The sequence below is a fragment of the Juglans microcarpa x Juglans regia genome, chromosome 1D (genome assembly GCF_004785595.1).
Source record: "Juglans microcarpa x Juglans regia isolate MS1-56 chromosome 1D, Jm3101_v1.0, whole genome shotgun sequence".
NCBI lineage: Eukaryota > Viridiplantae > Streptophyta > Magnoliopsida > Fagales > Juglandaceae > Juglans > Juglans microcarpa x Juglans regia.
The window spans coordinates 7,676,669-7,704,585 of NC_054594.1; the positions used below are offsets into that span (position 1 = coordinate 7,676,669).

Genomic DNA, 27,917 nt, shown 5'->3' on the forward strand with positions numbered 1-27,917 from the left:
CGGTGTTAGAGGTCAATCTCTTATTTTAAAAATAAAAAATAAAATTATGCTTTTTAATCTTCAAAATTATCGTAGACACACTAATGTTTTGGACATATCTTCAAAGCCTAAAAATATCCTTCCCCTTCAACCCCCTCCTCCCAAAGTTTTCTATTTTTTATTTTTATTTCTATTTTTTATTTTTACGTATAGAAGTCGAAGATACATCTCATACGTGTGTATCTTGTCCATAATGCTAAAAACATTTTTATATCACGCATTTTTTTCTAATTAATATGTAATTTATCATATTATTTAAATATATATTTAAATATTAAAATAAAAAAAAAATCATCAAGAACGTGACTGTGTAAGCCTTGGTACGGAATTTCTATTTCTAAATGGTCGCTGATGTCTTAAACGTCTAAGTACTTTTATTAGATTAATTAAAAACTAAATTTAATAAGTATTTATCTATTAGAAAGTAAAATATGTTTACATTGGATTAGTTAAATTCTAAATATTTAGAATTTAGGTACAGTGACTTTAAAATTTTTTTTTAAATTTAAAAGTTACTGTACATACATCAAAAATATATTTTATTAATTATTTCTTTCTACCTTCATTTCTATCGCATATTTTATCACAATTAATATATTAATTTAAGTTAGTGATATATTAATTTAATAAGAATATGATTATTAATTAATATATAATAGATAGAATAGTAAAATATGATAAAATAAAATAAATTAATAATTAAAAAATTTAAATATTTAAATATTTTTGAAATTATTAGTTATTTATTACTATATAATGAGTAAATGTATAATCTAATGTGGAGATTTGATGTGAATAACTAAAACTAAATTTATCTTATATTATTTTATTATTATATAATGAAAAAATAGTTATTCCAATGTGAAGATTTATGTGAATGAAATAGTTAAAAATCAAATTTCTCTTACATTCATAAAAAATGTCTTTTAACTTTGATTAATCCAATGAGAGTGCTCTAAGGAGTGATTTGAATTCAGAGAGAAGTTGAGATGTATTGAAATAGTTTGTGAATAGTAAAATAAAAATTGAATTATTTATTATATTTTATGTAAAAATTTGAAAAAATTGTTTTGAGATTTGAAAATGTTGAATTATTTATTATATTTTTTATAAAAATTTAAGAAATTTATAATAATGAAATGAGATGAGTTAAGATGAATTTTGAATATATACGAGACCTAAATAGAATATTAGAACTATTTATGGAAACAAAAAATAAAAAGGGAAGGATTGTTATACACGTAAATAAATCAATTGAAGTTCAAACCAATGATTATTATACTGAAACTAACGGAATCTAAGAGCATTAGAGCAGGGTAGATTCTTGAAGCCTGGGAACCGAAAAGGAAATGGGTTTGACTAGCAGTTGCAGGTATTCCAGAGCCTCAAAACTCTGTCCTCGTCTCTCGTTCGATTTTCAATCTTTATTCTGGCCCCTTTCTTCTTTTCGTTTTCTGTTTTTTAATATTTCGTTTTTTTGGGTACTATTGTTTATTTGTCTTCAGCTGAATTCCCACTACCTAGTCCACCGGTTCAAAAAACAATCACAAGTACCTCTAACTTTCCCCCAATTCGAACCACCACTAAAAGCTTTGTCCGTGTCTATGGATTTTCTAAATTCCTTGATGAAAAGTTACAACATCGTGCTTCTATTTTCTTTGTTTTGTGATATGTCGGAATGGGTCCAAGTAATCATGCCTGTCTGCTGCTTTAGCTTCTGATCTTCATCGCTGTTGTTCCCCAAAAACCGTACGAGTATTAGGCCGAGCCTTTGTTTTGAAGTTTCAGAACTGGGTGTCCATCAGTTTCAAATTTCGACAGTTGGGTTTGATCGTTGCAGGATGAAGTTGTATTCTTGATCTGAAACTCAATTCCGTGCGCGTTACATATTTCCGAAAAACGACTTCGAACTTTTAAGTGTTCTGATAAGCGGTACATCCGTACATGCACTTTGGGCTTCATATATCTGTTTTTTTGGTTTATACCTTAAATCCTTCATTTAGTGGTCAGTTTGCTGCTATAATTAAGTCACCTTTCATCTTGCAAAGCGGTATTTTGCCTCTGGAATTATCAACTTTCATCAGTTCCATCTGTTGCAAGCTTATGTTCGTCTTTCATCCCAGATTATCATTGGGCGGCTCACTTGAAGGTCCCCAACTATGGGTTTCCATCTATTTCTCCCCATGATAGTTATATATAGTGTTTTCTCAACTAATATCGCAAACTATTTTTTGTTAATTAGGTGCATCGCCCTTGATCCTGGATAAGAAATAAAATATTCACTCCACTTTAAAATCGCTTTGTTTTCACCATGTTAAATTCACATTTCAAGAAGCTGATATTTTGACCATATATATATATATATATATATATATATATTTATAGGTATATGTGTACTTGCCTCAATATGTACATTTGGAATAATGTTGATATCTTTTAATGCACTTGCTATATAGGTGTTTATGTCAATCGTCTGTGGCCTTCCTATCCTTGAGTGTGTATACTGTCTGGCCTGTGCTCGCTGGGTGTGGCAGAAATGCCTCTACACTGCAGGCCATGAAAGTGAAAACTGGGGCCTAGCCACAGCTGAAGAATTTGAGCCTGTTCCTCGCCTTTGTCGCCTAATCTTAGCTAATTATGAAGATGATATTCGCAACCCACTTTGGGCTCCCCCTGGGGGTTATGGAATTAATCCTGACTGGGTAGTTGTACGTAAGAATTACGAAGCAACCGTAGGCCATGTTACTCCTTACATGATTTACCTTGATCATGATCATGCTGATATAGTTCTTGCAGTTAGGGGACTCAATTTAGCGAAGGAAAGTGATTATGCAGTTTTACTTGATAACAGACTGGGGCAGACAAAATTTGGTGGTGGGTATGTCCACAATGGGCTATTGAAGGCAGCAGAGTGGGTTTTCGATGCGGAGTGTGAGGTTTTGAGGGAATTGGTTGGGAGGAACCCAAATTATACCCTGACATTTACTGGTCATTCCCTCGGAGCAGGGGTGGTAGCGTTGTTGACAATGGTGGTAGTTCAGAATCAGGGAAAACTGGGTAACATTGAGAGAAAGAGGATCAGATGCTATGCTATAGCTCCTGCTCGGTGTATGTCACTAAATTTGGCAGTCAGATATGCGGATATTATCAATTCTGTTGTACTCCAGGTACAATCATCAAATCCTTTTGTTCCATTTAGAGTTTTGTGCTTTGCTGTCCATAATTTGGTTAATATTTACTTATTTATATTAGAATAAAAGCGTGATTTTCTCAGTGGAATGGGTTTATTTGCATGTTTATCTTTACATCATAGTACAGCCGAAATGGTATGTTGTAAGCATTTATCATATTGATCATTCATAATAATAATTTTGGAAATATGTACTGTCAACTTCAAAATGGTAAAAAGAAAAATTACTTGTGTCCAATTTCCATCAATACAACGTGCGACCAAAGCACCATACAATAATAAATTCACACCTTCCTAGTTTAATAACTAATTTGTTGAGATGGATATCATGTGATGGAGTGAAATATTTAGAAGCACAACATCTTGAAAAGCGCATCGACAAATTAGCTGCCATAAATGGGATGGATTTGTGAAGATAAGATGGGGGTTGATTAAGTGGTTTAAATGCCATTAAAAGGTTACTTCTTTTCCTGTGTTACGTAATGGTTTTTACTGATGTCCTTTCTGCCTATGGATGATTGCATGTGCTAATGTTTTTAATATGAGTTATCTTAATGCACCAGGATGATTTCTTACCTCGGACCACCACTGCCCTGGAAGATGTATTTAAATCACTTATCTGGTAAAAAGTAGTATGTCACAGTCTACCTCTTTTGCATTTGGTATTAACTAGCTTGCGTGATTAAAGTTTTACTAAACACATGCTTAACAAACAGTCTGGGGTACTTAAGCAAAGAATGACTTCTTTGGTCATGGAATGATTCATTATGGCATATATATGGATGTCCCTCATAGGGAAATATTTTTCCTTTTTTTTAAGGTGATGGGGGTTTCCAGATAATTTCGAGAATTACAAGAATTGAAGCGTACATGGTGAAGGAATTTCTTGTAATGTTGACACAAAAATAAGGTTCTTTCAACCTTTAAAGATAATCATAATTGACTTGCTACCTTTATTTTTTTCCCTTTCTTGTTTGGCTGGAGAGAGAGAGAGAGAGAGAGAGAGAGAGAGAGAGGAAAATGCAGGCCAGTGGAGGGGGCCAGGAGGAAGTCCCTAAAAATTGTATCAAAATCTGTTCTATATTGCACCTTGAAAATTGAAAGTGATGCTTTCTTGTGGTCAGTTCGCAACGACACCAAAGATGTACCCCTCTTTATTTCTCTGAACAAATATAGCTCCAGTATGATTAATTCATGAAATCAATGCTTCATGCACATGAATTTTAGTTGGTCACTGATCATATTCTCTTATACAATTCAGAGTGCACCATCCAGGTGAGATTCTAATGTGGATTTCTTTCATTTGGACAGTTTGCCGTGTTTATTGTGCCTAATGTGCCTGAAGGATACATGCACACTGGAGGAGAAGATGCTTAAAGATCCAAGGAGGCTCTATGCACCTGGTCGACTTTACCACATTGTTGAGCGGAAGCCCTTAAGGTATAATAGTTTTCGTATTGAGTACTATAATTCTTGCGCGGGGGTGAAAACTCTAGCCCTAGTCAGGTTGTTAAAGCAACGACTTTCGTGGTTGTTCATTCCCAAACATTTCCTCAAATAAGAATAGTCACCGACTTGATGTTTGTATGTCCTTCACTGAAGGAGGGAAACACAAAATCATGGGTGATGTAGGGGACTGGGTATGTATTAGAGCAAGCAAGAAGAGAGCGGAAGAGTTTATTTTAATGGTAATAGTGGAAGAGATTAGTAACTGTGGAGGAGACATCTTGCTACTTTGTTTATCTAGGTGTGTTGCCAATTTGGCACATGCAGGAAACCTGCTCCTGGAAGATTGTCACTGTTTGCAGGCACTCTTTAGGCATACCTCCATCATACTATATGGGCATAATCTAGGGATACAAGAAGATACTCTCTCTCTCTCTCTCTCTCTCTCTGTGATTCTTTTGGGTGGGTAGGGTAACCTGGTTTGCTGTCTGGACTTGGCTTCACCAAAGGTGGCCTGTGACACCTGACAATTACTTTTATGAGCCTCTACTCTTTACTTTAGTCATCAAGAATCTGTGAATGCAATGATGCTGTAATTACTGGGAATTCGGATGTTAAACGCTGAGCTCAAATAAGCCTCTGAGGACCAACTCTGATGCTAGCCATGAAGTAAACTTACAGGGGGCCAGCTTCCGTATTGCTACAATTTATGGATTGCTATGTAGACCCATCAAATTTGCAAGAAAGGCACAATAAATGTCTCTTGTAGTTTTTCAGAGATTGTGGTATCTTAAACTTGTTTCAGGCGCATTTATAGAATGATATTAGATGGATTTTATGCACTGAAGATCAATAATTTCATTATTGAATGCTATCTGTGTCGTCCTTTCTTTTGAGGTGGAATTATATGAAATTACGGCACCAGTCTGGTGCTTTATATACAGTTTCTTTTCCCTGTTGCAGGTTAGGACGATTTCCGCCAGTTGTGAGGACAGCAGTACCTGTGGATGGGAGGTTTGAGCACATAGTTCTTTCTTGCAATGCAACTGCTGACCATGCTATCATTTGGATAGAGAGGGAATCGCAAAGGGCTTTTAACGTAAGTTACTGGCAATAGAATTTGCCCCTGGAAACAACTTTAATACCGCAGTTTTCAGCGCCCAGCCAAGAGGAGAAAGTTTGTTTATCACAAAGTGTCTTGAAAGTATACAATCCTATCACTTAGTGTTTGTTAGCTGCATTTATTAACATTATGCATGTATCGATCAATACACGATTGAGCTAATTTGATACAAGCACCTAAGTATCCATTAAATTACCTTAGAAGTTTCCATAACGATCCAGAAACCACCCTTTTTCCCCTCGGTTTTGATGATACCATGCTTTAGGAAAGGAATTGGGTCCTACATCCACGCCTTTGAATCAAAGGCTAGCCATTTGATAGGACACATTTGGAAAACTGCCCACTTCTAATTGCTTTTTCGATAGTATTTGTAAAGCTTCTTTTTTTTTTTTTTTTCCTTTTTCATTAGCAGTTGTAAAATAATACATCTGGCTTTTTCGAGCCTTATATTTACTTATCAAATCGCTTCCATAAGTTTATGTAAAATGTTATACTATTCCAATATTTTAAGGTAGGTTATGCTACCGTGCTAATACTGGTATGAATCTATGTATTCCAGCTAGTTTAAATTGATTAATTGAGTTTTTGTCTAGGATTTATATATTCTCCTTATTACCTAAAATTTAACTATCTTATAAATGCTAATCCCATGTCTTGACAGTGGAGATAAACTCTAAATACACTTGCAGTTTAGATGGTTGAATATTGAAAGCTTATTTTCTGCTTAGCGGTGGTTTTTAAACTTTATTTTTGATGAATTTAGTTAATGCTGGAGAACGACAAGATTATGGAGATTCCAGTAACACAGAGGATGGAGCGTCAGGAATCTCTTGTACGAGAACATAGCCAGGAATACAAGGCAGCACTTCAGAGAGCCATTGCATTAGATATCCCTCAGGCATACTCGCCTCCTTCGTACGGAACGTTTCATGAAACGGAAGGCGAGAACTCTGGCAGATCAAATGAGGAGATCTCATTGTTGTCCTCTAAGGAAAGAAGGGAAAGTTGGGAGGGATTTGTTGGGCGTCTATTTGATGTGGATGAGTCCGGTGACATGGTGTTCAAACAGCAGCCATAGACAATCAAAAGAATTTCACATTGTAACTTAGCAAACAATTTTAGTCATTCTTTGATTCATATAGAGCACCCTTTGTTTGGGTTCATAATTATGTTGAGATGAAAGGAAGAAATATGATAGGGGACATGAAGAGCTGTGCATGTATTTACAGCTTTGAAAATTTGTAAATATGACTTTTAATCTTCAATGTTAATTAGGCCACGATTCTTTTAGTGCCCTCTTTTGCACTTTCCGATAAGAAATAGATTGTCAAAGTTCGGCAATCAGCTGGTGCATGGCACATGCTAGCATTTGATGAATTGTCACAGAAAACTGCAAACAAAAACAAAATGTGTTGAACTTCAAGATAGCCAATGTCTCAGACTGACCCAAGGCAAAAGTACTCTCTCGGTCCCCATAGAAACTCTTAATCTCAGCTAAACGCTTGTGGCCTGATTGGCATAACTCCAGCTTTCAAAATGGAGGTCCGGAGTTTAAAACCCACCTCCCCAAATAGAAAAAGAAACTCCTAATCTCACAAAAGTCAGAGCACTATTAACTAGATCAAAGTTCGATTTGTGCATCTCAAACTGGAAGAAAGAGTTTATTATTGTGTATATAAATATTACAGTCAGCAATAACGAGCAATATTTCATCCTACCATTACAAAATGAGATTTTACAAAGATAAAGTAATTGAATATGGGTATTTAATTACTCTCATGCTGTAATTACTCGTGTACACACTGTATGTAAAGAACTCTATCAATGAGTAACATTCTTTTGGCAATTCTCTTATTTTTTATTCTTACAAGCATGGTGTGCCCGCTCGTCCCTCAAAAGATTTTAATACTAATCAAAACTCAAGAAGTCGATATCGTTCATGCACGAGGGATTACGAAGACGAAAAAACAAGAACCCACTCAATTGATTAAATAACGACGATGGAAAAGGAGAGCTTTACCCATTAAATTTGACATATCACTGGAAGTCAAGTCAGTTGTTTCTCATCTTCAAAAAAGACAAAAGGGACATAACACTCCAGATATATATCGTTCACTTCCCCATTGATTTCTCACCTACCGATCAGAGCTTAAGCACAACTTTGTGACTCTACTGCTATATATCGGAACCACCGTCTGTGGAGGCGACTAGTGTAACACCCAGGCCCAAGCCCGACTCACTCGAAGAATCCATGTCGTTTTGAGGTAAAAATTTAAGCTTTCTTTTTCCCTCTATCTCTCCCTATAATCCCACTCACAGCAGCCTTTCCTTTCACAAGCCATTGTGAACCAAGTCAACAACCAGCTGCATCCCACGTTCACACGCCAAGGCCACGTCTCACATCGGCCAACCCCCAGCCCATGCAATGACACTTTAGCCGCTGCCACACGCTGGAAACCGTCCGAAAACAACCAAGAAACACTGAAGGGTGTCGAAACTCTCGGATAGTCATAGATGTAAGTACACGAAAAACATTCTAGAAAACAGAATCTCAATGAACGAATAAAGAGAATGGAATGTAAAGAATGTACATGCAGAAGTCATGATTGGATAATGCAGATAGACCGATTTTTCCTTCCTTGCTCCTCACAAAATATCAGTTATTAATAGGACAAGCCAATGGACGAATAGAGAGGAGCGGGACCTATCCTCTTATAAATAGAAAATTTATGGAGTCCTCTCATCAAGGTCTCAAATTCTAATGGGTCATTAAAAATTTCAGAATAAAGATCCTTAAGTTTTCAGGTCTACATACGTAATTTTACCACAATTTAAATAGGATATAACCTATATTAGGTACAATAAACCCCAAATGATCACTCAACTTAATGAGTTAAACCAAAGTACCATTGTGAGCTATATATATATATGTCTAACCCGTTTTATAAAACATGCAATCAAATGAAACCCATATTTAAAATTATTTTAACAATAGAACCTGCCGGCAGGTCCTCCTTCCATCGAGCTCAAATCTATTCGGTCGTCTCCTATCCGAGCGGTGTGTTTCTATTCTACTGTGGTCTTTTAGTGGGTTCTAGCTGTCATAGGATTTTTCTGTAAGAGTTTTATTTAAATTCAATGTCCCACACACCTATCTTGATAAAGTTTAGAATAGTTTAAAACTTATTACTTAATAGATGAGTTATAATGGGATAAGAAAACTCCTAACAGATAAGATTAACTTTATATCTCTAATCACAGTCAAACACAAAGTTTTAGATTTCTTGATTGTTAGAAGTCTATAAATAACACTGAGGAATTAAAGGGTTCTCACCTACAATATTAGAGTGCCTTTAGCATATGAATTATCTTTTTAGCATGTTCACACCATGGGTATAAGCATATGACCCATCTTTTTAACATGTCCCTTAAAGTATAATCATTAACATACTATTGTTATGGATATATTTGTTTGTGTACTTTCTCCATAACACTTATGTATTTAAATTTTCATTAAATACTTATCATTTAGAGAAAAATATTCTAAGGAATTCTTACAATACTTTTTTAGCGGCTTGACTATAAGTCAACAATTCCAAGTTCTAAGATAAATTTCCTCTATCAGATACTATACATTGTGGCCTCAAAACATACCACAAACTTAGTCCCTATTGCACATGAAGCAGTAAGAGATTTGTCTTATACTTTTCCATAAAATAATTCTACTAGATAGCAAAATACATAACCATAATTGTATTTTTATTATTAGAGTAATTTCACAAAATAAGATCTGAATATACAGTTACCTTAAGAGTATTAGTTCTTCTTAAAGCAACAATATAGTTTTTAATTTCTTGCAAATAACATTGCAATCTTTTCATAACTTTTGGGTCAAACATACTTGGGTTATTTTGGCAACAACCAAGAATGTCAACTGAAAAACTGACATTCAATCTTATACAGGTTTGTGCAATTATCAGATTTATTATAACATCATATACAAAATTTCCTTAACAACCTAATCATTTTGAGGACACTGTAAAATACAGAGTATGTCACATTTTATTTTTAAAGCATCTATTAAACAATTCTTCATGTAAAATCTTTCAAAACTCTATGCAATTATACTGAGACAATCCTAACAGTCATCGTCTTGGTATTAAGATTCAATCCCAATTATGAAGGATGTCTTATTCATAATTTCATTTTTAAAGTTACTTAGAGACATAACTTTAATGCTATACTATAAACCATAATTCATACTTGTCAAAAATCATATACATGCATGATCATAAAAGTATACTCCCACTGACTTACGGATATATACATTAACAATATTTTTCTTAATTCCAAAACAATATTGATATTATTAAATTTCAAATACCAATTTTTCAAAAAATCTGTTACCTTTTTAAGTAATCATTTTATTCGTTTTTTATAGATTTCAGACTTGCATTCTACAATTATTTTAACATTTCTTTGATGTAACTCTAGACCATAATGAGCTACTAATGCCATAGTGATTCTTAATGAGTTCTTTCGGGTTTATTAGAAATCTCTTTCAAATCAATGCTCATTTCTGAGTGAAATTCTTAATTATAAGTCTGACTCTATATCATTCAACATTACCTTTAAAACCAGTCTTTTGTCTTCAACACCCATTTACATTCAATTTTTAATACATTTCAGGCAATTAGACGAAATTACAGACTTTACATTGATTCATGGATTTCAATCACTTTTTTATATATCGGTATTTTATAAAATCACTTATTTATATAATTTGTGAAAACATATACGAACCTTCATTTATTTCTATGTCAAATTCAAATTTTGAAAATACACCACGCAACCTAACCAAAAACAAATCAAGAAGATCATATAAGGTTACCTGTTTTGATGTCTCCATAGCCAATTCTTCAATGATGTTTTTCTGATGAGGTAGATGATCATTTGCTTATTGTTTTATGTTATCATTAAGATAATCATAAATTGAACTATAAGCATTCTTAAAGTACAAGAATGCACTTCACAGCAATCACATCTCTAATTTCTATACTCCCACTGATTTTGTCAATTATAAGGAATCTGACATTTCAATTTCCTCAAAATTCAAACTATGAATAGAGACAATACAACCTAAATAATTTGGATTTCTCTGAGTAATCAATAATGTACTCATTAAGTATTATACGATCCAATTTTCTTTCATTTGGATTGTAAAGCCTTACTTTAGATTGACTATTCATACATGTATAAGCCTTAAATCAAGTTTCACAACTCAAAAGTCTTTGAGACTACTTACTGGAAACACAATTTAAGATATATACCATTGTCTTTAATAATTTTACTACACATCTTTTCAAGAAATTACCAAAATAAGTCAAGGTTATAATCTGACTCATAATATTTTTTCTGGTATTCACTACTTTAATCCAATTCGATAATTTTCACATTTTTACCTAACTGCATTTCCTTCCCATGAGAAATGCCTTAAGAATTACTAATAGCTTGAGACTTCTTATATAACAGATAGATACATTCATACCATGAAAATCATGTATGAAAGTAATGAAATACTTATATCTATCAAACATTATAGAGAAAAGATTTACATGCGCCTATATGCATTATCTCAAGAAATTTTCTATTCCTTGTACCATTTTTTCTTGATATGTTTGATTTGTTTTCCTTTTATACAAATTAATACACACCCTAAAATTAGAAAAATCTAAATGCGAAAAATATTTTATTTACTAATCTTTACAACTTTTCTTGGAGATATTTTTTAAACTTTTATGTCACAAATTATGTTTCAAATTCTATGCTATAAATTGTAAAACAATTTCATAAATTATTTTTCATTTAGTTCCAATACATGCCTCACGAGTGAAAATGAAAAACTTTTAACAAAAATACTAATACGAAGGCATGATAAATACAAATCTTATTGGAAGAAATATCGGAACAAACATTAATGGCATTTTGAAATAATTTTAAAATTTGAACATTTGTACTCGAATTCAACCACTAAAATAAGTATCAATATTTATAGAGTTTGATTTGAAACTTATACAGACAAAATACATATGAACATTTGCACTCAAGTTCAATCTAAAAGAATGTATAAACATGTATAAGATCTGATTTGAAACTTATACCAAAAAAAAAAAAAAACTTACCCTTCCCTTCGAATCATGTTTCATGCTTATGGCACATAAACCTTCATGTGTCATTTTTTCTTTTAATTAACACAATTCTTATATTTTCATCATCATCATTTTCTTTCTTTCCCAAAAGATACAAATGTTTTTTCATACAAATTAATAAAATAAATTTGTATCTAGCTAACAATTATGCTACCAACTTTTTCATATCTCATTATTTTAATGAAATAATAATGTCTTTAAAGTAAACCATTACCAAATTCTTCATCAAACAGTAGAGAAAAGTACGTGTTTAATTATTATTATTTTATTATTGTGGATTATAGAAAATTAAAAATTTAATTATTAATATTCATGTTAAAATATTTAACATTATCTGCCCCTCTCGAGCTCGGCCTCCATTGAACTCAACCCAGTTGGCCGCATTTAACATTCATGTGTACCGATAGTTAGTGTTATTTCAAAGAAAAATTCTTCTCAATTATAAGTATAAGATGTAAAAATGAATACTACCTATGCATAGAATTATCTATTCCAAAAGTGCCACTATATGTGTCGTGTAGTTCTCTAAACTCTGAAAACAAATGCAACATGTGTTTCAAATTTGGGCTGGGTAATTGCACATGGAGCTTGTAGTTGAGCCTGTTTGGACTGTTTGGCCTGTTTATGTTGGGCTGGACTTATATTAAGTCTAGGTTTGATTTTTAAATAAACTTATGTATGAGTTGGGATTATATTAGGTGGGTATTAAGTTGGAGATATATTTTACATAGGCTTAATTTTAATTAAGTAAATATGTTAGCCTTATACTTATTTTACGAAAATGATTTAGATTTTAAAGTATTAGCTCGACAAATTAAGTGGATATCGACTAAATTGGAAAGTGATGATATTTTTGAGTTATGAGAATTCTAGATTTTTTTAGGAAAAATAAGTTATTTTAGTATTTTAGGCTTAAATATCAAAATACGTGTACAATTGAAAATTTACGGAAGTTACGTGACTATTTTATAGGTGATGATTGATACTCCCTTACCACTGCTGTGAGAAGATTCATAGAAATTAAAAAATCCATGTAAGTGGGGTTCGTATACTAAACTTTATATAAAAAGAAAATGAATTGAGGTTGAATTATAAAAATGTGCATGATATGTTTTGAAAAGAAATATGAAAACAACCTCAACTATGTATTTTGCATTACTCATGAAATTTGTATAAAAGAGAAAATATTTTATGGCATAACTAGTGTAGACGAGCAATATTTTGACATGCTGTTTCTGAAATGTACAAAAGAGCGAATATAAAATATGGAAATTTTGTACATGTTATATGAAGATGTTCTAAATTTGTTTTGAATATGTGAAAATGATAGGAATATGTTCAGCACTCTGTTTGATATGATATGCATTTGAAAAATCTTTGACATGACTTTCTGATTTTGTTGTGATTCTGATTCTGGTTTTGATATGATTCTGATTCTATTATATGATTGGTACTAACATCTCTGATATGAGTGCACCAATTTTAGAAACAAAGTGATTTTTCTGAATAGTCTTTCATGTGTGCACACTCGAGACTCCAAGAATGAATAAGGGAAAGTCTCACATTCTGATACTGCCTGATTTGACCACTGGGGATAGCACAACCCTACCATGGGGATTAAATATGGTATATGATATGATATAATACGATAAGATATGATATGAAATAATATGATAAGATGAAGAAGTTCAATCATGTTATGCCAAGGATATTTGAATATGAATAGTTGATTTTGAACTATGGCCAGTTTGAAATGTCGCTTTGATTTTTCTGATAACACGATTTTGAGATCTGCATACTGAAAATGAAATGTTTTGTCTCTGCATTCTGAACTCTCTATGAAAATGCTCATGTTTACATATTAGTATATGTTATCTGCTTATTGAGTTATTGATAACTTACTTTATCTCCATAATATTTTTCAAATAATTTGAATATTTCAGCTGAGGATCAAGATTAGAGAGTATGAGTGAGATGATTTAAGCATAGTTGATTAAGCTTAGAAGGTTGCTATGATTATTGGAGAATTTTATTCAGTAATTTTGTCGTGTTCTGATGACTTAGTATTTTGGAAGGTTGATGTTTATTTTTGAGGTTTTGTGGTGTTTTAAGATTATTTATATTGGAGTAGTTGATTGGAAACAATGAGATCTATGTGTAATTGAGAAATTGAAGTTTATATGTACATTGTGAGATGTGAATTTAAGTGGCAGGAAGTACTTCTTCGACCCTTTTGGTACCGGGGCGTTACAAACAAGGTGCTGACAGCGATGGAGGGATTGTAGGTTTGATGAAGAAAGAAGCGATGGTTTGGTCGGGTGTTAGCTAAGTGAACTAGAGATCTATTTTGGGCTGGACCTACGAGCTTTCATAAAGTTAGGTCTTTTAATTGTTTAAGTCTAATGTCTATCATTTAGTCTACAATCTATTATTTTATTCCATTGTAAGGGTTTCGGTCCATAGTTGTGTTTGGTTCTATTTAGCCCATGTTAAGTCCATTAGGAGGACATTTGTCATTTTCATTAGATACATAACACAGTAGCTCTTTCCATACTCAAGGAGATTTTGTTACGATAAATGAGAATATAGCTTCACATGTAGAGGGATTCCCTCATGCAAAATCAATACAACAAACTATATTTCTCTCTTTCTCTATTTTGGAGGTTACTTACCCTCGAAGTGAGCTCACTATTATTCCATAGATTCAACGTATAACAAGTTGGTACCAAAGTTGGTCATCCTCAACAGTTGATCACCACCATGACTAAAGGCACCCACATCAATAAGTTGCAAGATGGGTTGAGAAGGCGAGGAAATCCCAATTGAAAAAAATTGGAAACTGAGGTTTTAGCGATCAAGCGACAATCAGATTTAGTAGTTCAACAGCTAGCATCTTGAGCTTGTAATTGCAGAAGAAGAACTCGAGACATCAGCACGAAGAATCTTCATCATGAGTGCATCACAGAGCAAAATGTTATGGTGAGGTCAGTGGAGACATTATGCCCATGTCAGTAAGGATTGATTTCACTTCTTTCCAAGAAGAGGACCCCGTAGGTTGGCTTTACAAGGCTAATCAATTTTGTTTTTTATTCCACAACACTCTACCTCACCACAAGCTGAGATTGACTTCCTTCCACATGGAAAAATAGGCCATCGTATGGTTCCAAGATCTAGAAAAATCAAGGCCATCACAAATTGGGATACCTTTGTTAAGGTGTTCCTAATTACGTTTTGGCCAAAACTCGCACGATGACACCATGGAAGACCTAACAACATTGAGGCAAACACGTTTTGTTGAGGAGTAAAATGTGGAGTTTGAGGTTCTATCCAATAGATTGTGTAGGTTGTCTAACCCACATAAGTTGAGTTATTTTTGGAGTAGTCTGAAGGATGAGATTAGACTGCCTGACCGAATGCTCAACCCTTTAGACCTCCTAACAACTTTTAGTTTGGCTAAGATACAAGGGAACTTGGAACCAGGGAGTATTAAAGAAGTTAATCCTCAAGAAGGCCATAGTGCTAGTTCAAAATATTAATCACAATCAAATGAAAGAAAGCAAGGAAAAATGGTTATGCTACAATTGTGATTCCAAGTGGAATCCAGACCACAAGTGCAAGAATCCAAAACTATTCTTAATAAATGAGGTGGATGATGAGGGGGATGATGAGTTAAGGGTAGCCAATTAGTTACCACAAACTGATTTGGGTAAGGAAATTGTGGAATTCCCAAAAGTGACCTCTAAACCCTAGATTTCCCTCCATACTTTAATAGGATCATCCAACCCTAGGACCATGAGGGTTAAAGGGAAGGTTGCAAGATAATGGATTGTGATTTTAATTGACTCAGACAACACTCATAATTTTCTAGACCCTGTTGTGGCAAAGAAACCCAGATTCCTTATTTGTTTGGAAAAAGGTGAAGGTTAGGGTGGCTAACGATGACCAATTGTTCAGTTGAGGGAAAATGATGAGAGTTAAGGTGAGCATCCAGGGAGTTTCTTTTTTACCTTGGATCTATTTGTACCGGAGTTTTTAAAATTTTTTTTTCTAAGCAAGCAAATTTCTATTACTAACGAAAATGATGATACATGAGGAGGGGGTGAGGTTCCCCAACAAACGTCCCAGTACAATAACCATAGTGCAAACGTGGTGCAAAAAAAAAAAAAGGGGTTTTGGGACCAATTCCTTAGTCCCCACACATGCCCTACAAAGGGGGCGCCGTCTTAAAAGACGGTAGTTAGCAATTTGCCTATTTGTACTGGAGTTAATTGGGTGTGATATGGTTTTGGGAGTGCAGTGATTGCAAATCCTAGGTATTGTCTCATGGAATTTTAAACAACTCACCATACAATTTTCTTTACAAGAGCATAACATCACTTTGCAAGAAATGATATCTACCCAGCTGTTGGAAGAAAGTCCTTGCAACAAACTCAATAAGTTAGAAAGGGAGTGATATTGCAATTGATAGATGAAGGGGAACTCTCCATTGAGCAAACTTATTATGAGCCTTTAAAAGGAGTATTGGAGCAATATGATGGTGTATTTCAGGAACCAATGGGTCTTCCCCCTTTAGGACCTAGGACCACTCCATTAACCTGCTACCAAAGGCTAAACCAGTGTGTGTAAGACCTTACAGGTACCAATTTTTCCAGAATGATGGGATAGAAATGATTATCAAGGAGCTTCTAAACTCTGGAGTAATTCAGCCCAACCAAAGCCCCTATTACTCTCCAATTTTGTTGGTAAATAAAGCATATGAGACTTGGAGGATGTGTATAGACTATAAGGTTCTAAATCAAGTCACTGTCAAGGATAAATTCCCCATACCAGTGGTAGAGGAACTACTAGATGAGTTAAGTGGATCAAGGTTGTTTTCTAAGTTGGACCTCAGATTTACCACCAAATCATAGTAAAGCCTAAAGATGACTTTTGGGTTGACTAATGCCTCATCCACCTTTCAGAGTTTGCTGAATTAGGTTTTCAAACCTTTTTTTAGAATATTTTTTTTTAATTTTTTTTTATGACATATTGGTGTATAGTAGGAATGAAGAAAAACACCTAAGGCACCTTTAACTTACTTTAAACATGTTGAGGAAGCACCAATTATTTGCAACATGGTCCAAGTGCAGGTTTGGGAGTCAAGATATTGGCTATTTAGGTCATCTAATTTCTGGCCAGGGGTTAAAGCAAACCTAGAAAAATTAAAGGTTATGATTGATTGGCCTGAAGAACCCTAAAAGCTCTAAGGGGATTCCTAAGCCTCACTGGCTACTACAAAAAATTTGTTAAAAATTATAAGGATATTGTTGTTACCCTCACTGCCCTACTAAAAAAGAATAGTTTTCAGTGGAATGAAGATGCAGAGACAACCTTTACAAGATTGAAGGAGGCACTCACCCAGCCACCAGTGTTGGCCCTTCTAGATTTTTCTAAATCTTTTGTTATTGAATGTAGGGGTGTAACGAGTCCAGTTCGGTCCGATTTTGGACATATTTTAGAACTGAACCGGTATGTACTGGTTTTGAGATTTGAAGAACTAATACCGCACCAATTACACCCCTAAACTAGTACTTTTGATTTTACCAGTTCAATCCAGTTCAATCTGATTTTTTCGGTATATTATATATATAGTATATATAATATGCTATATATTATAGTATATAATAATATAGTGATAATATATTATAGTATATTGTAATATATATTATAATTGTATTATAGACTATAGAAATATATTATAATAAATAATATACTGATATATTATAGTATATTATAATATATAGTGATATTGTGTTAGTATAACTACTAATACTATAGACTAAAGTGATAATATATAGTTACTTATATAATTAGTAATTTAGCCTATAATACAAGATTATTTTATATATAATTATAGATATTAGATATAAAAATTATATATAATATAAAAATCATATAAAAAGATTTTTTATATAATATAAAAAATTAAAAAATATATATTTTTATGAATCAGTCTGGTTCGGTGTTAGAAAAAGAAAAATGGAAACTGGACCTATTTCGACTGGTTTTAAAAAAAAGGGAACCGGTATCGGACCTAATCGATTTAGAACCGGATTGAACTCATTCGGTCCGGTCCGGCCGGTTTATTGATATTTTTTTCCCCTAGCCTCAGAGAAGGGTGAAGGGGGTAGGGGTTATTTTGTTGCAGCAAGGTAGACCTATTTTCTTTTCTAGTTAGGCACTTAAGGGAAAAGTTCTTTTGTTATCAACCTATGAGAATGAATTGTATGCACTAGTTATTGTTATTCATAAAATGAAGGCCCTACCTCTTGGGTAGGTCTTTTATGGTCAAAATTGACAACCATAACTTAAAGTACCTCTTGGACCAAAAGATTAGAACTTCTATGCAACAAAAGTGCCTGAGTAAGTTGCTAGGCTACGATTTTATTGTTAAATAAAAAAAGGGTCAAGAAAATAGAGTGGCATATGCTTTGTCCCAAAAAGAAGAAGAAGAAGTGGAAGTTTCTCAGACTTTGTTGTCAGTATCTTCCTTAAAGTGGTTGGAGGAAATCAAGCAAGGGTATGTTAATGACCCAAGCTTGCAAGATTTAGTGTATATATGCCTTAGGGGACAACTACCACAACACTAATCTTTGAGAAAAGAGCTACTATTTTACAAGGGAAGGATCTATATTGCAAGCTGCCTAGCATTCAAGAATAATCTTCTAGAGTTTCTACATGGCAGTTCTTGGGGGGGGATCATCAGGATTTTCCAAGCCCATCCATCGAGTAAGGAATGATTTCTACTGGCTAGGAATTAAGTCAGATGTTAAGACCTTCATAAAGGGTTGTGAGGTGTGTCAACAACAAAAAATTGATCAATCTTCCCCCAATAGACTACTATAGCCCCTCCCAATCCCATATCAACCACAGACCCACATTACAATGGATTTTATAGAGGTGTTACCTAACTCTAATGGGTTCAGCACCTTGTGAGTAGTGGTGAATTGTAAAACAAAGTACAATCACTTCATTCCATTGGGACATCCTTACTTAGCAAAGTTAATGGCTCAGCTGTTCATAAAGCATGTGTTTAAGTTGCATGGATTACCACAATCCATAGTCTCAGACAAGGATAGTCCCATGATTTTTCAGTCCATTCCAAGTCGACAGTCGTGTTGGAGAAGTGGTATACAAGCTAAGGTTGTCGACCATTGCTCAGATCCACCCCGTCTTCCACATCTCCTAACTCAAGAAACAACTGGGAGAACTAGTCACGGCTACAACTGTACTACCCCTGATGAGCCCCCAGGGAGTCTTACAATCGAAACTAGAGGAGATTCTGGACCAGTAAGTCCGTCCTCTCCACAATCAGTCAGTGGTCCGGTTGTTGGTGCAGTGGCAGGGATAAGGGAGAGAGGAAGCTACTTGGAAAAATTATTACAAATTGAAGGCTTCCTTCCCGCATCTTGTGGACATAGTGCTTTGAGAGATGAGATCAATACAACTGCCTATATTTCTCTCTCTCTATTATGGAGGTTACTCACCCTTGAAGTGAGCTCACTATTATTCTATAGATCCAGTGTATAACATCTATGAAACATTAACATAAAAGCAAAAATGTTGACAAAAGTTGCAAAATTACCTTCCTATGCTAGCGTGAACATGGATAATGAATTTCAAGCCAAAACATGATGCTACAAAAAGCCGCTAGTTCTAATCTCTACATCCTTCAGGAATTCCCGCCTTTTAATAATCACTCAAAGGTAAAACAAAGCACTCTCTAGCTTACAATGTGTCTTTGCTCTAAAAATTTGAACTTGACACAAATCTCTACGTTGAGAAATACAAATTTCAGTGTGCATGGTTCGAATCGATGATAAGGAAAATGAGCTCCAATGAGAAGGAAACTAAAGGAGAGGACAGGAGATGCGTGGGGTTATTTGGTGAATACAGTGGTCAAGTCCAGCTAGTAAGAGAGATAGACACTTGCAAGCATGAGAGACCTAGGGTTTTGTGCGTGGGCAAAGGCGAGCGCGTCTCTATGCAAGCATGTGGGGTTAGGGTTTGTTACAACTGAGATGTGTGCATAAGGGTGGCAATTCATCTTCGTGTCGTTTCAAGTCATGAGTATTAAATTATATGGGTCAACCTGAATACAACTCATTTAATTAAACAGATCAGACTTTAAAAACTAACACAAGCCACATAAATAATGGGTAACATAACACGACCTGCAACATAAACAAGAAAAAGAGTGGCACGTGTCATGTGTTTGGTGCAGGATATTGGTGTTGCTTGCTTCAATATGATGAAATGATTCTATTAAATATGGTCAACTTTAAATAGCCCTTGAGTAGATGCATTAAATAGCCCTATCTCTTCGACTTCACAATACACAGAAGTTTTCTTATTTTGTTTCTTTTGCCCCAAGATGGGAATAAGATCTCTCTATTTTAAATATGGGAGATCATTTTATGTTATATTCATACGTGAAATGACTAAAATATCTCATATTCACTTGGCTAAAATATCACATATTTACTTGAAATAAAGAGGTATCTCAAAGAGGGAGAGTTTGTGCTGAATTGATTAAAATTTGTTTCAATTCAAAGTAAGGAATGTGGCTTTTCTGATTAGCTATGGGCACAAAATAAGGTATCATGCTTGTAGCTGCGGCCAGCTTGTCGATGGTTCTTCAGAACAATTGTCCATCATTGCCGTTGAAAACCTCCTGAAAATTGAATTGAAACTCTGAAACGTTAGGAGAAGCATTCCATCAATTCAGTACATGGTTAAACAACACTGGACTTATGTACAGATGTTTGAAATTTATCCATTTCTTTGACCTAAGCAGAAACTTGGCCATCAGTGCCCTGAAGTTTAGTATGCTCTTCGTTTGGTTTAACTTGAAGATCAGAAACTGCTTCCCCTGCAATTGGAAGTACGACAAGGGTAACTTTTAATCCTCAACAGCAAAAATGATGAGTTCTAGGTCAACCACCACATGATCCAGATCAAGTCATTCAGTGACCTCAAATTAATTAATTTTCACAATCAGTAACATTTTACATTCTACGCATTAATGAAGTAGACAGCCAAGAAGTTGATATGTAGATGTTACTGGTATGCCTGATCAGAAAGTATTCTGAGCATGGAATTCTTTTCAGATTTGACCAAAGGTTATTGGAGTTACGTAAAATCCGAGAGGACAGTAAGACTGTCTTTAGATTCATGAAATAAACTAATGGTTTCAATTGTCTTCACCAAGGCTTGGGAACTTTGGTTACCTGTGACTGATGAGGAAGGTCCAGGAAAACACAATTAAGGCGTCAATTCATTCAATAGAGAATATAAGGCCCACAAAAGGCACTACGAAGCCAAGTTAGTCAAATCCAAAGGAAACAGCAAGGATTTGGCTCATTTGCAAAGAATATCATACTTCACCAATGAGTGTTATGCTCCAATAGAATGTGCCATACTGGTTTAAAGCAAAAGAAGTTATTGGGGTCGGAAACCATGTAGGAAACTGAAAACATCACCCGAAGTTTCATTGACCATGACCTATCATAAAAAAAAGTTTCATCGATGTACAACTCAAGTGGGTGACCCAAATATGCAGGAAGAAACTTTGCTCAAGAAATTTAACTAAACACAATAGTGTGAATTGAAGTAAATCCCAAGGTACATAATGCAATCAAGAACATGATAACTGAAATAGGCCCATGCATATTATTGCTTAAAACTAGTAATCAGCAACTGCAGGGGCATGAAGTTAAATGGACGATGATAGCTAAATCTGAGTATTACAAGGGCTCTTTTACTTTGTAAGGCAGTAGAACTTCAATGAATTCAGAAGGATGTGTTGTATGTATCTTATATATGGACTTTCTGAGGGTAGGACTTAGCAAAAAGATACGCTCTGGCAATGCTCATATAGAAGAGGAAAAGCAGGGGAATACTTACCATGCATCCTCTTGACAAATCGCTCGAACTCCATGAAGTTGTGTCTCTCCATGAGAATTGGGCTCAGCCTAAGGTAGGTAAAGGCAGATAAGTGCCTCCCATCTGGATCATTCCTCGGTTTGGCATTTTCCAGTATCTTATTGTAGCCTTCTCTATCATGGCAAGGAAGAGCATTCTCACTAGCTACTGGAATGCAAACATCCCATGCAGCATTCAGCACCTGGATATATATATATATATATATATATATATATATATATATATATATTCCTTAAATGAGTAAAAGCTTTATTCAACATAACATAACTTACAAAGAGACTGAAAATTGAATCTGGAGCAGATCCATTATCCTAATTTGACTTGGTTGTTAACTCTACCTTCAAGATTCCACTATGTTAAACTAGGAGTAAATTAAACTCTAATAAAACACATATTGTATTTCAAAGGAATCACTCATATACAGTGTCTCAAGAGATATTAGAACAAAGAACCGATTGTTGGTCAAAAAAGAAAATAAGAAACATGTCAATTGGCATGATGATCCAGCCACAATCGACTGAACTTGATTTCTCAATCCAATCAAATTGGTCGTTGAATAAGAACAACATTTAACCAGAAGATCATTTGAATGATCCTGATCAGAGAGGCTTTTCAGACTCAAACTACATGGAAATTTGGTTGAAATAACATCATGAACTCTAGGACTAGTATTTTCCACATTGAACTATAAATACGTCTGATGTTCCTGCAAGGAAACCCTTGTCGCCAGGATATAAAACTATAAACCGACTACTGAAAAACATTATGAGTTTCTGACATGCATACCTGCCAAACTAATCCCTCAGGGTCTGCCAGTGCTTCGGGGAAGTCCTCATGCTGGTCCAGTGTACGCAATTCTACGCATGTGAAATTCAGAGCAGTCCCTTGCTTTTCTAACATTGTTGCAATTGGCGCATAACCATCATGATTTGAAGGGTTGTAAAATCCAGCAGTCAGCTCAGCAGCATGGCTGGCCGTTTTGTACCACCAATGGATGCCTGATAGCTACTCATTAACCAAATAAGCCAAGGTTTTTTATTAGCAAAAAGGATAAAAGAAACAGGTTTCTCATTGTAACTATGGCCTTTTACCAAATGAAAGCAACTAACCTTCACAGCAATGCAAGTACCTTCAAAAGCTAAATTGGCTAGGGCAAGTACACGATCTCCATGATCAATCAATACATGAGAGTACCATTTAAGGAAGAATCTGCCATAATAGCTATCATAATCACCTCCATCACAAAAGAACCCAGTCTCATGTGGTGCAGAATTATAAAAACCTGCATTATCTGGTCCTCTGGCCCAAAATGAGTGTCCCCTTGCTTCTGCTGCTTTTGTAAGACTCTTCATCAAGTACCTATCATAGCACTGAACTGAAACAGGTCGCATCAAGGCATACAAGACTTTGATATATTTTATAAAATTAACTGAAATTTTGTGATGGTGGATCCAGATCATGACTATAGGACATATTGAGGATCTTAACAAAACACTTTCGTGAGAAAATCATAATTATGGAGAACTTTGCAGCAACTAATGACATACACACCAATCACCATTTACTCACAAAGAAAAAAGAAAGAAGAGTACCTGGAATTCCCCAATACCAGGGTATCTCCAACCATGCTTTGCTGGATAAGAAGGATACCGCAGCTCTCCACATGGTCCTAGTCCAACTTCAATCTCAGAGATGATTCCATTCTCAAAAAACTCATCAAATTCTACCCGAAAGCTTCTCATGTAGTCGAAGTAAACCTGAGTGTTTTTTTTTTTTTTTTTTTCAAATAATAACAAACCAAAAGGTAAAATTACACTTACCCTATCATAGAAGATCAAAATATTTTGCTGTAAATTTAACTATAGAGAATAGAGTTTTTTAGATGATTGGTATAAGGTTTATCCAAGGATTCAATGGTGCCTGTATGTGCAGATAACATAGTTAGCAATATGTTTTTTCTTTTTATCAGTAAATAAGAAATTTATTAATGAGAAAGTAGTCACAGCCCTAGACTACATGGGACATATACAAGATCAACACCTATGCGTGATTGTCTAAAGATACAAGGAAGTCATGAATGGTCATGCCATTAAAATCTATTAGAGAACATAAAATGACATATTTCTTTAACTTAGATCCTCTATACAGAAAGATGGAGATCCAATATAACCTAAAAATCATAGTTAAATGAAATACCTCAACAGCAGTCCGGCCTTTTAAGACCCGTTCCTTATCAATTCCCCATGAGAGGCATTCCGTATTGCGCCTCCCTTCTCTATTAGTGAAATATGTCAGGATTGCTCTGACCAATTTCCACCACCCAACGAGGGAGCGGAATGTGTATATCATCACCAATATTACCTCCACATTCATGAAACGACATTACAACCTGAACCAATTTTGGGTTAAGAAATGACATTTAAGCCCAACATGAGGTTCTCAAAACAGAAATAGCAGAGGATTTTTTTTCAGTAAGTTATAGCAGAGAATAATCCTGAAAATAATTTTAGTTCTTGCTTCCATATCAAGCTTATTAATGTCTCCCAACAATAATATTTGAACAAGTTTCTTTGCATGTGTACTTTTGTCTATTGTTTTGTTGGAAATAATTATATTTATATAATCCTTGCTATGCCAGTTTCTATGTGTATTTTGGCTTTTTCTATTTTCCCTTTAGATGGACCAACGTATAAAGGTCTTGTTGGCAAGGGGTGGGAGGGAGAAACAGAGATAGTCAATAGTAAGTTGAGATTTGGGTGGCCAGTGGCCATAGTTGAAATCTTGTTAGTTTCCAATTAAATTTATTTTTCCCATTTTTGTAGATAAGTATAGATATCTATCACTTTTAAAGATGCTATAGAATAACTAAATATCTACAGTTATTAACCTCTTTTTCTTTTTGAGTTTATTCCAATATAATTCTCCAATTAGAAACAATTTTATCTGCATTTGTCCAAATCAGCAGATTCTACTTCTCAGGTTACAAATGAGCTTGAACCTGCTTAGTTCTTGATTTAAATCTTGAAGATAATTATCGTTACTTATCAAAAAATTGAAAAAAAGAAAATTATCGAATTGATGTTGTACTCCTCAAAATCAACCCACAACCAACACAGGTTGACGGTCATACAAACAGTAACTATATCACCATTATTTTCTATCTACGCGCATTACAAAGAGTGCATGCAAAGAAACATTTACATGCCTCAAAGCAGAGATGTAAGGATGTAGAAAGATAAAAGAAGCATGGCTGTTGCCTATATTAAAAAAAAAAAAAAAAAAAGCATAGCTGTTCAAGCAACATAGATCACATATTACTTACCTGCAACTTGAGCTTGAGGTCACGCACAATATGGAAGAGCCTTTCGTAGCCACTCCAATTATATACCTGTGGAGCATGTGCCTCTACGATTCCCCACCAGCAATCAATCATAACACCATCAACATTAGCCGACTTCAAGATCTTTAGCTGATTAAGAAGACCTTCTACATCATCCAACTCGCAGTTCATATTTATGATGCCCAGCTGCCATTTCCCCCATTGTAATAAATAAGAATAACTTACTAAACTGTAGCCATTACTGGCAATTACATAACAGTACTGAGTAAGCAGTGATTCTGTGCATAAGGTTTCATATAGAAACGTTTGAAAAATTACTTGCTCTCCCTCTCAGAAAGCAAGCTACAGCAGTTTAAACATAATTGGACTCCTGAAAAATAGAATACGACTACATCCAGTCACAAAGCAGAAATAGAAGTAAAAGACTCACCGGTAGCATCACATATACCGGAACATAAGAAGTACCAGCAAAGTCACGCTCCTGAAACTTTTGGGTTGTGCTAACAGCCTATCAAAAGAGACTAAAAATTATTGGAAAAAATGGCAAGAGGGTCATCGTTTAAAGAAATGCAAATAGTCCAAAAATCAACAAGGCCACTAAAGACGTTTTCTTGTAGTTACTTCTTTCTACGAATGCATTTTAATTTCTACAAATAAGTTCATCAACCTTCACCATCATTCTAAACTCCCCTCCAATTTCACTTAACAACATCGGCCTGCCAAAAAATTTCTTTCCACTTCTTAGAAAAATGAGCATATTATTATTATTATAATTATTATTATTATTATTATTATTATTATTATTATTATTATTTTGACAAGAAATAAGAGCATATTAATACACTTATTACACTTATTTCTTCGCAATTGTCTCTTACTGATATAGAGGTCTCTTACTGATATTATTCCGTTTTCATTTGCGCAGAAATATATTACAATATGATGCTTAACATATGCTAAACAATACACAATTTTTCAACTCAGTTGCTAAAACAGCACTACCACACTTAACAACCCCATCACCAACCAAGAATCACCAGCAAGACAAAATTATCAAAATTTGGAAACTCGAAGATACAATAATTTATCAAAAAGAAAATTAAACAGAAAAAAAATGGAGTGTTACCAGCTGGTCGTCAACAGCATCCACAGAATCACCCACTAAAGGATAATCCTCAGTCCTCTCTGCTCTCTCTCTCACCATGGCCCAAGCCCGAGACGGAGAGCTAGACAATGCAAAGCACCCCTTCACGCCGCACGAATTGAAGTCCACTGAGCTCCGAAAACCTAAGGAAACTCTAAGAGAAGCAGAAAGGTTATGAGAGTTTTGCGGAGACAAAGCCGTTGTTGCAGCAGGGAATGCATTGGGAGCCCTGAGGCAATTGAAGACTTGAATCGAGGAAATAGCCATCTCTAAAATGCTCTTTTTCAGCGACGTTGGAGTTGGAAAACACTTTCAAAACACTGTTTATTTCCAAAGAAAATCAGAAACTTACTTTCCCGAAAATAAGAGATCATGCTGCATAACTGCAAACCGTGAAGAGAAACTTTTCACTCAATGCTGCTAACGAAACAAAAAGAGAGAACTTATTTAATTACAATTCATTGGAGTATACCATACGGTCTTTGCTTGCTTTGCCTTCAAATTCGCCTAGTTTTCTCGTGAACCAAATAGATAGGTGGAGAAAGTGGCGGGGAATGGAACCCGTGAAGATGGGTTACGGATCCGAGATATTGTTATTTAGGCCGACGTTGAGCTGAGTTTAGCTATCTATGATCAGTAATCATTTGAGATGGTGGAATGAATTTATTAAAATGAATCTAAATGTATTTAAATATTAAAATAAGTTTAGTTATATTTATTAGAAGTTAAAAAAGATTGTAAATCTTACATATAAAGAAATTTTAAATTAAAATAAGTTTAGTAATTTAAGAATTGTATGTTTAGATCAATGTTTTGAATTTCGTCGGTACGGCCGAAATATATCGTACCAGCCGAGTAGTTGGTACAGAGAAGTATATTATTTTGTACCTGTTAGAATCTCGATCGTATTGGCCGGTACCATACCGACTGATATATAGATTTTGGTCTTTATTTTTTTTTTTTATTTATTCAAATTACAGGCTCATTTTTAGATCTCCAATTTAGATTGGACTATTTATAATTTATATATATTTATATATATAATTTATCTATACATAAATTATTTCGAAATAATATTGATATCAAAATTTTTCGTTTTAATGCTTAGATTGAAATGGTTATCAAAATGGTATTCAAAACATTAGTTTAGATATTAAAATAGATCAAAATCTAAACCGACTTGAATGCAATCAACTAACAAAAGCCAGCCCTTAATTACATAGTTTATTTATTCGAAATGAAGCTGAAAAAATAAACAAAAAAGAAGTTTCTTTAGCATTGTTTACCGTACACGTGGAGGATGATAAGGCTGAGGGGCTCGTTCAAGCTCGGATTGGGCTTAACTCCAATTTAGCATTGGGCCACGATTTTCTCTGTCCATTTAGGAAAACACAGCCACTTAAAATATTGTTATTGGATTGGTCATCTTAATGTTTAAAATT

The 27,917-nt window shown here is 34.5% G+C and overlaps 2 protein-coding genes across 5 annotated transcripts; one reads left to right on the plus strand and one right to left on the minus strand.

The window, feature by feature from the left end:
- The first annotated feature begins 1,262 nt into the window (after window positions 1–1,262).
- LOC121234189 lies at window positions 1,263–7,088 on the plus strand. 4 transcript variants are annotated; one of them, XM_041130028.1, is made up of 7 exons: window positions 1,315–1,411; window positions 1,545–2,202; window positions 2,496–3,206; window positions 3,793–3,851; window positions 4,541–4,669; window positions 5,639–5,774; window positions 6,562–7,088. In XM_041130028.1, exons 2-7 carry the CDS (start codon window positions 1,984–1,986, stop codon window positions 6,874–6,876), a joined length of 1,569 nt encoding a protein of 522 aa, XP_040985962.1. In that variant the 5' UTR covers window positions 1,315–1,411; window positions 1,545–1,983; the 3' UTR covers window positions 6,877–7,088. The 4 variants fall into 4 exon arrangements, with proteins under 4 accessions (XP_040985970.1, XP_040985962.1, XP_040985977.1 ...); XM_041130036.1 differs by lacking the exon at window positions 1,545–2,202 and having other exon boundaries at window positions 1,263–1,411; XM_041130043.1 differs by lacking the exon at window positions 1,315–1,411 and having other exon boundaries at window positions 1,418–1,971.
- A 13,419-nt stretch (window positions 7,089–20,507) lies between these two features.
- Window positions 20,508–27,102, minus strand: LOC121234756 (beta-amylase 2, chloroplastic). The gene is given in 11 exon segments (XM_041130848.1): window positions 20,508–20,918; window positions 21,953–22,172; window positions 22,778–22,996; window positions 23,101–23,361; window positions 23,584–23,748; window positions 24,188–24,278; window positions 24,280–24,380; window positions 25,314–25,517; window positions 25,762–25,839; window positions 26,458–26,858; window positions 26,948–27,102. Coding segments are annotated over 10 exon segments (1,707 nt in total). The 5' UTR covers window positions 26,743–26,858; window positions 26,948–27,102; the 3' UTR covers window positions 20,508–20,835.
- Window positions 27,103–27,917: the final 815 nt, after the last annotated feature.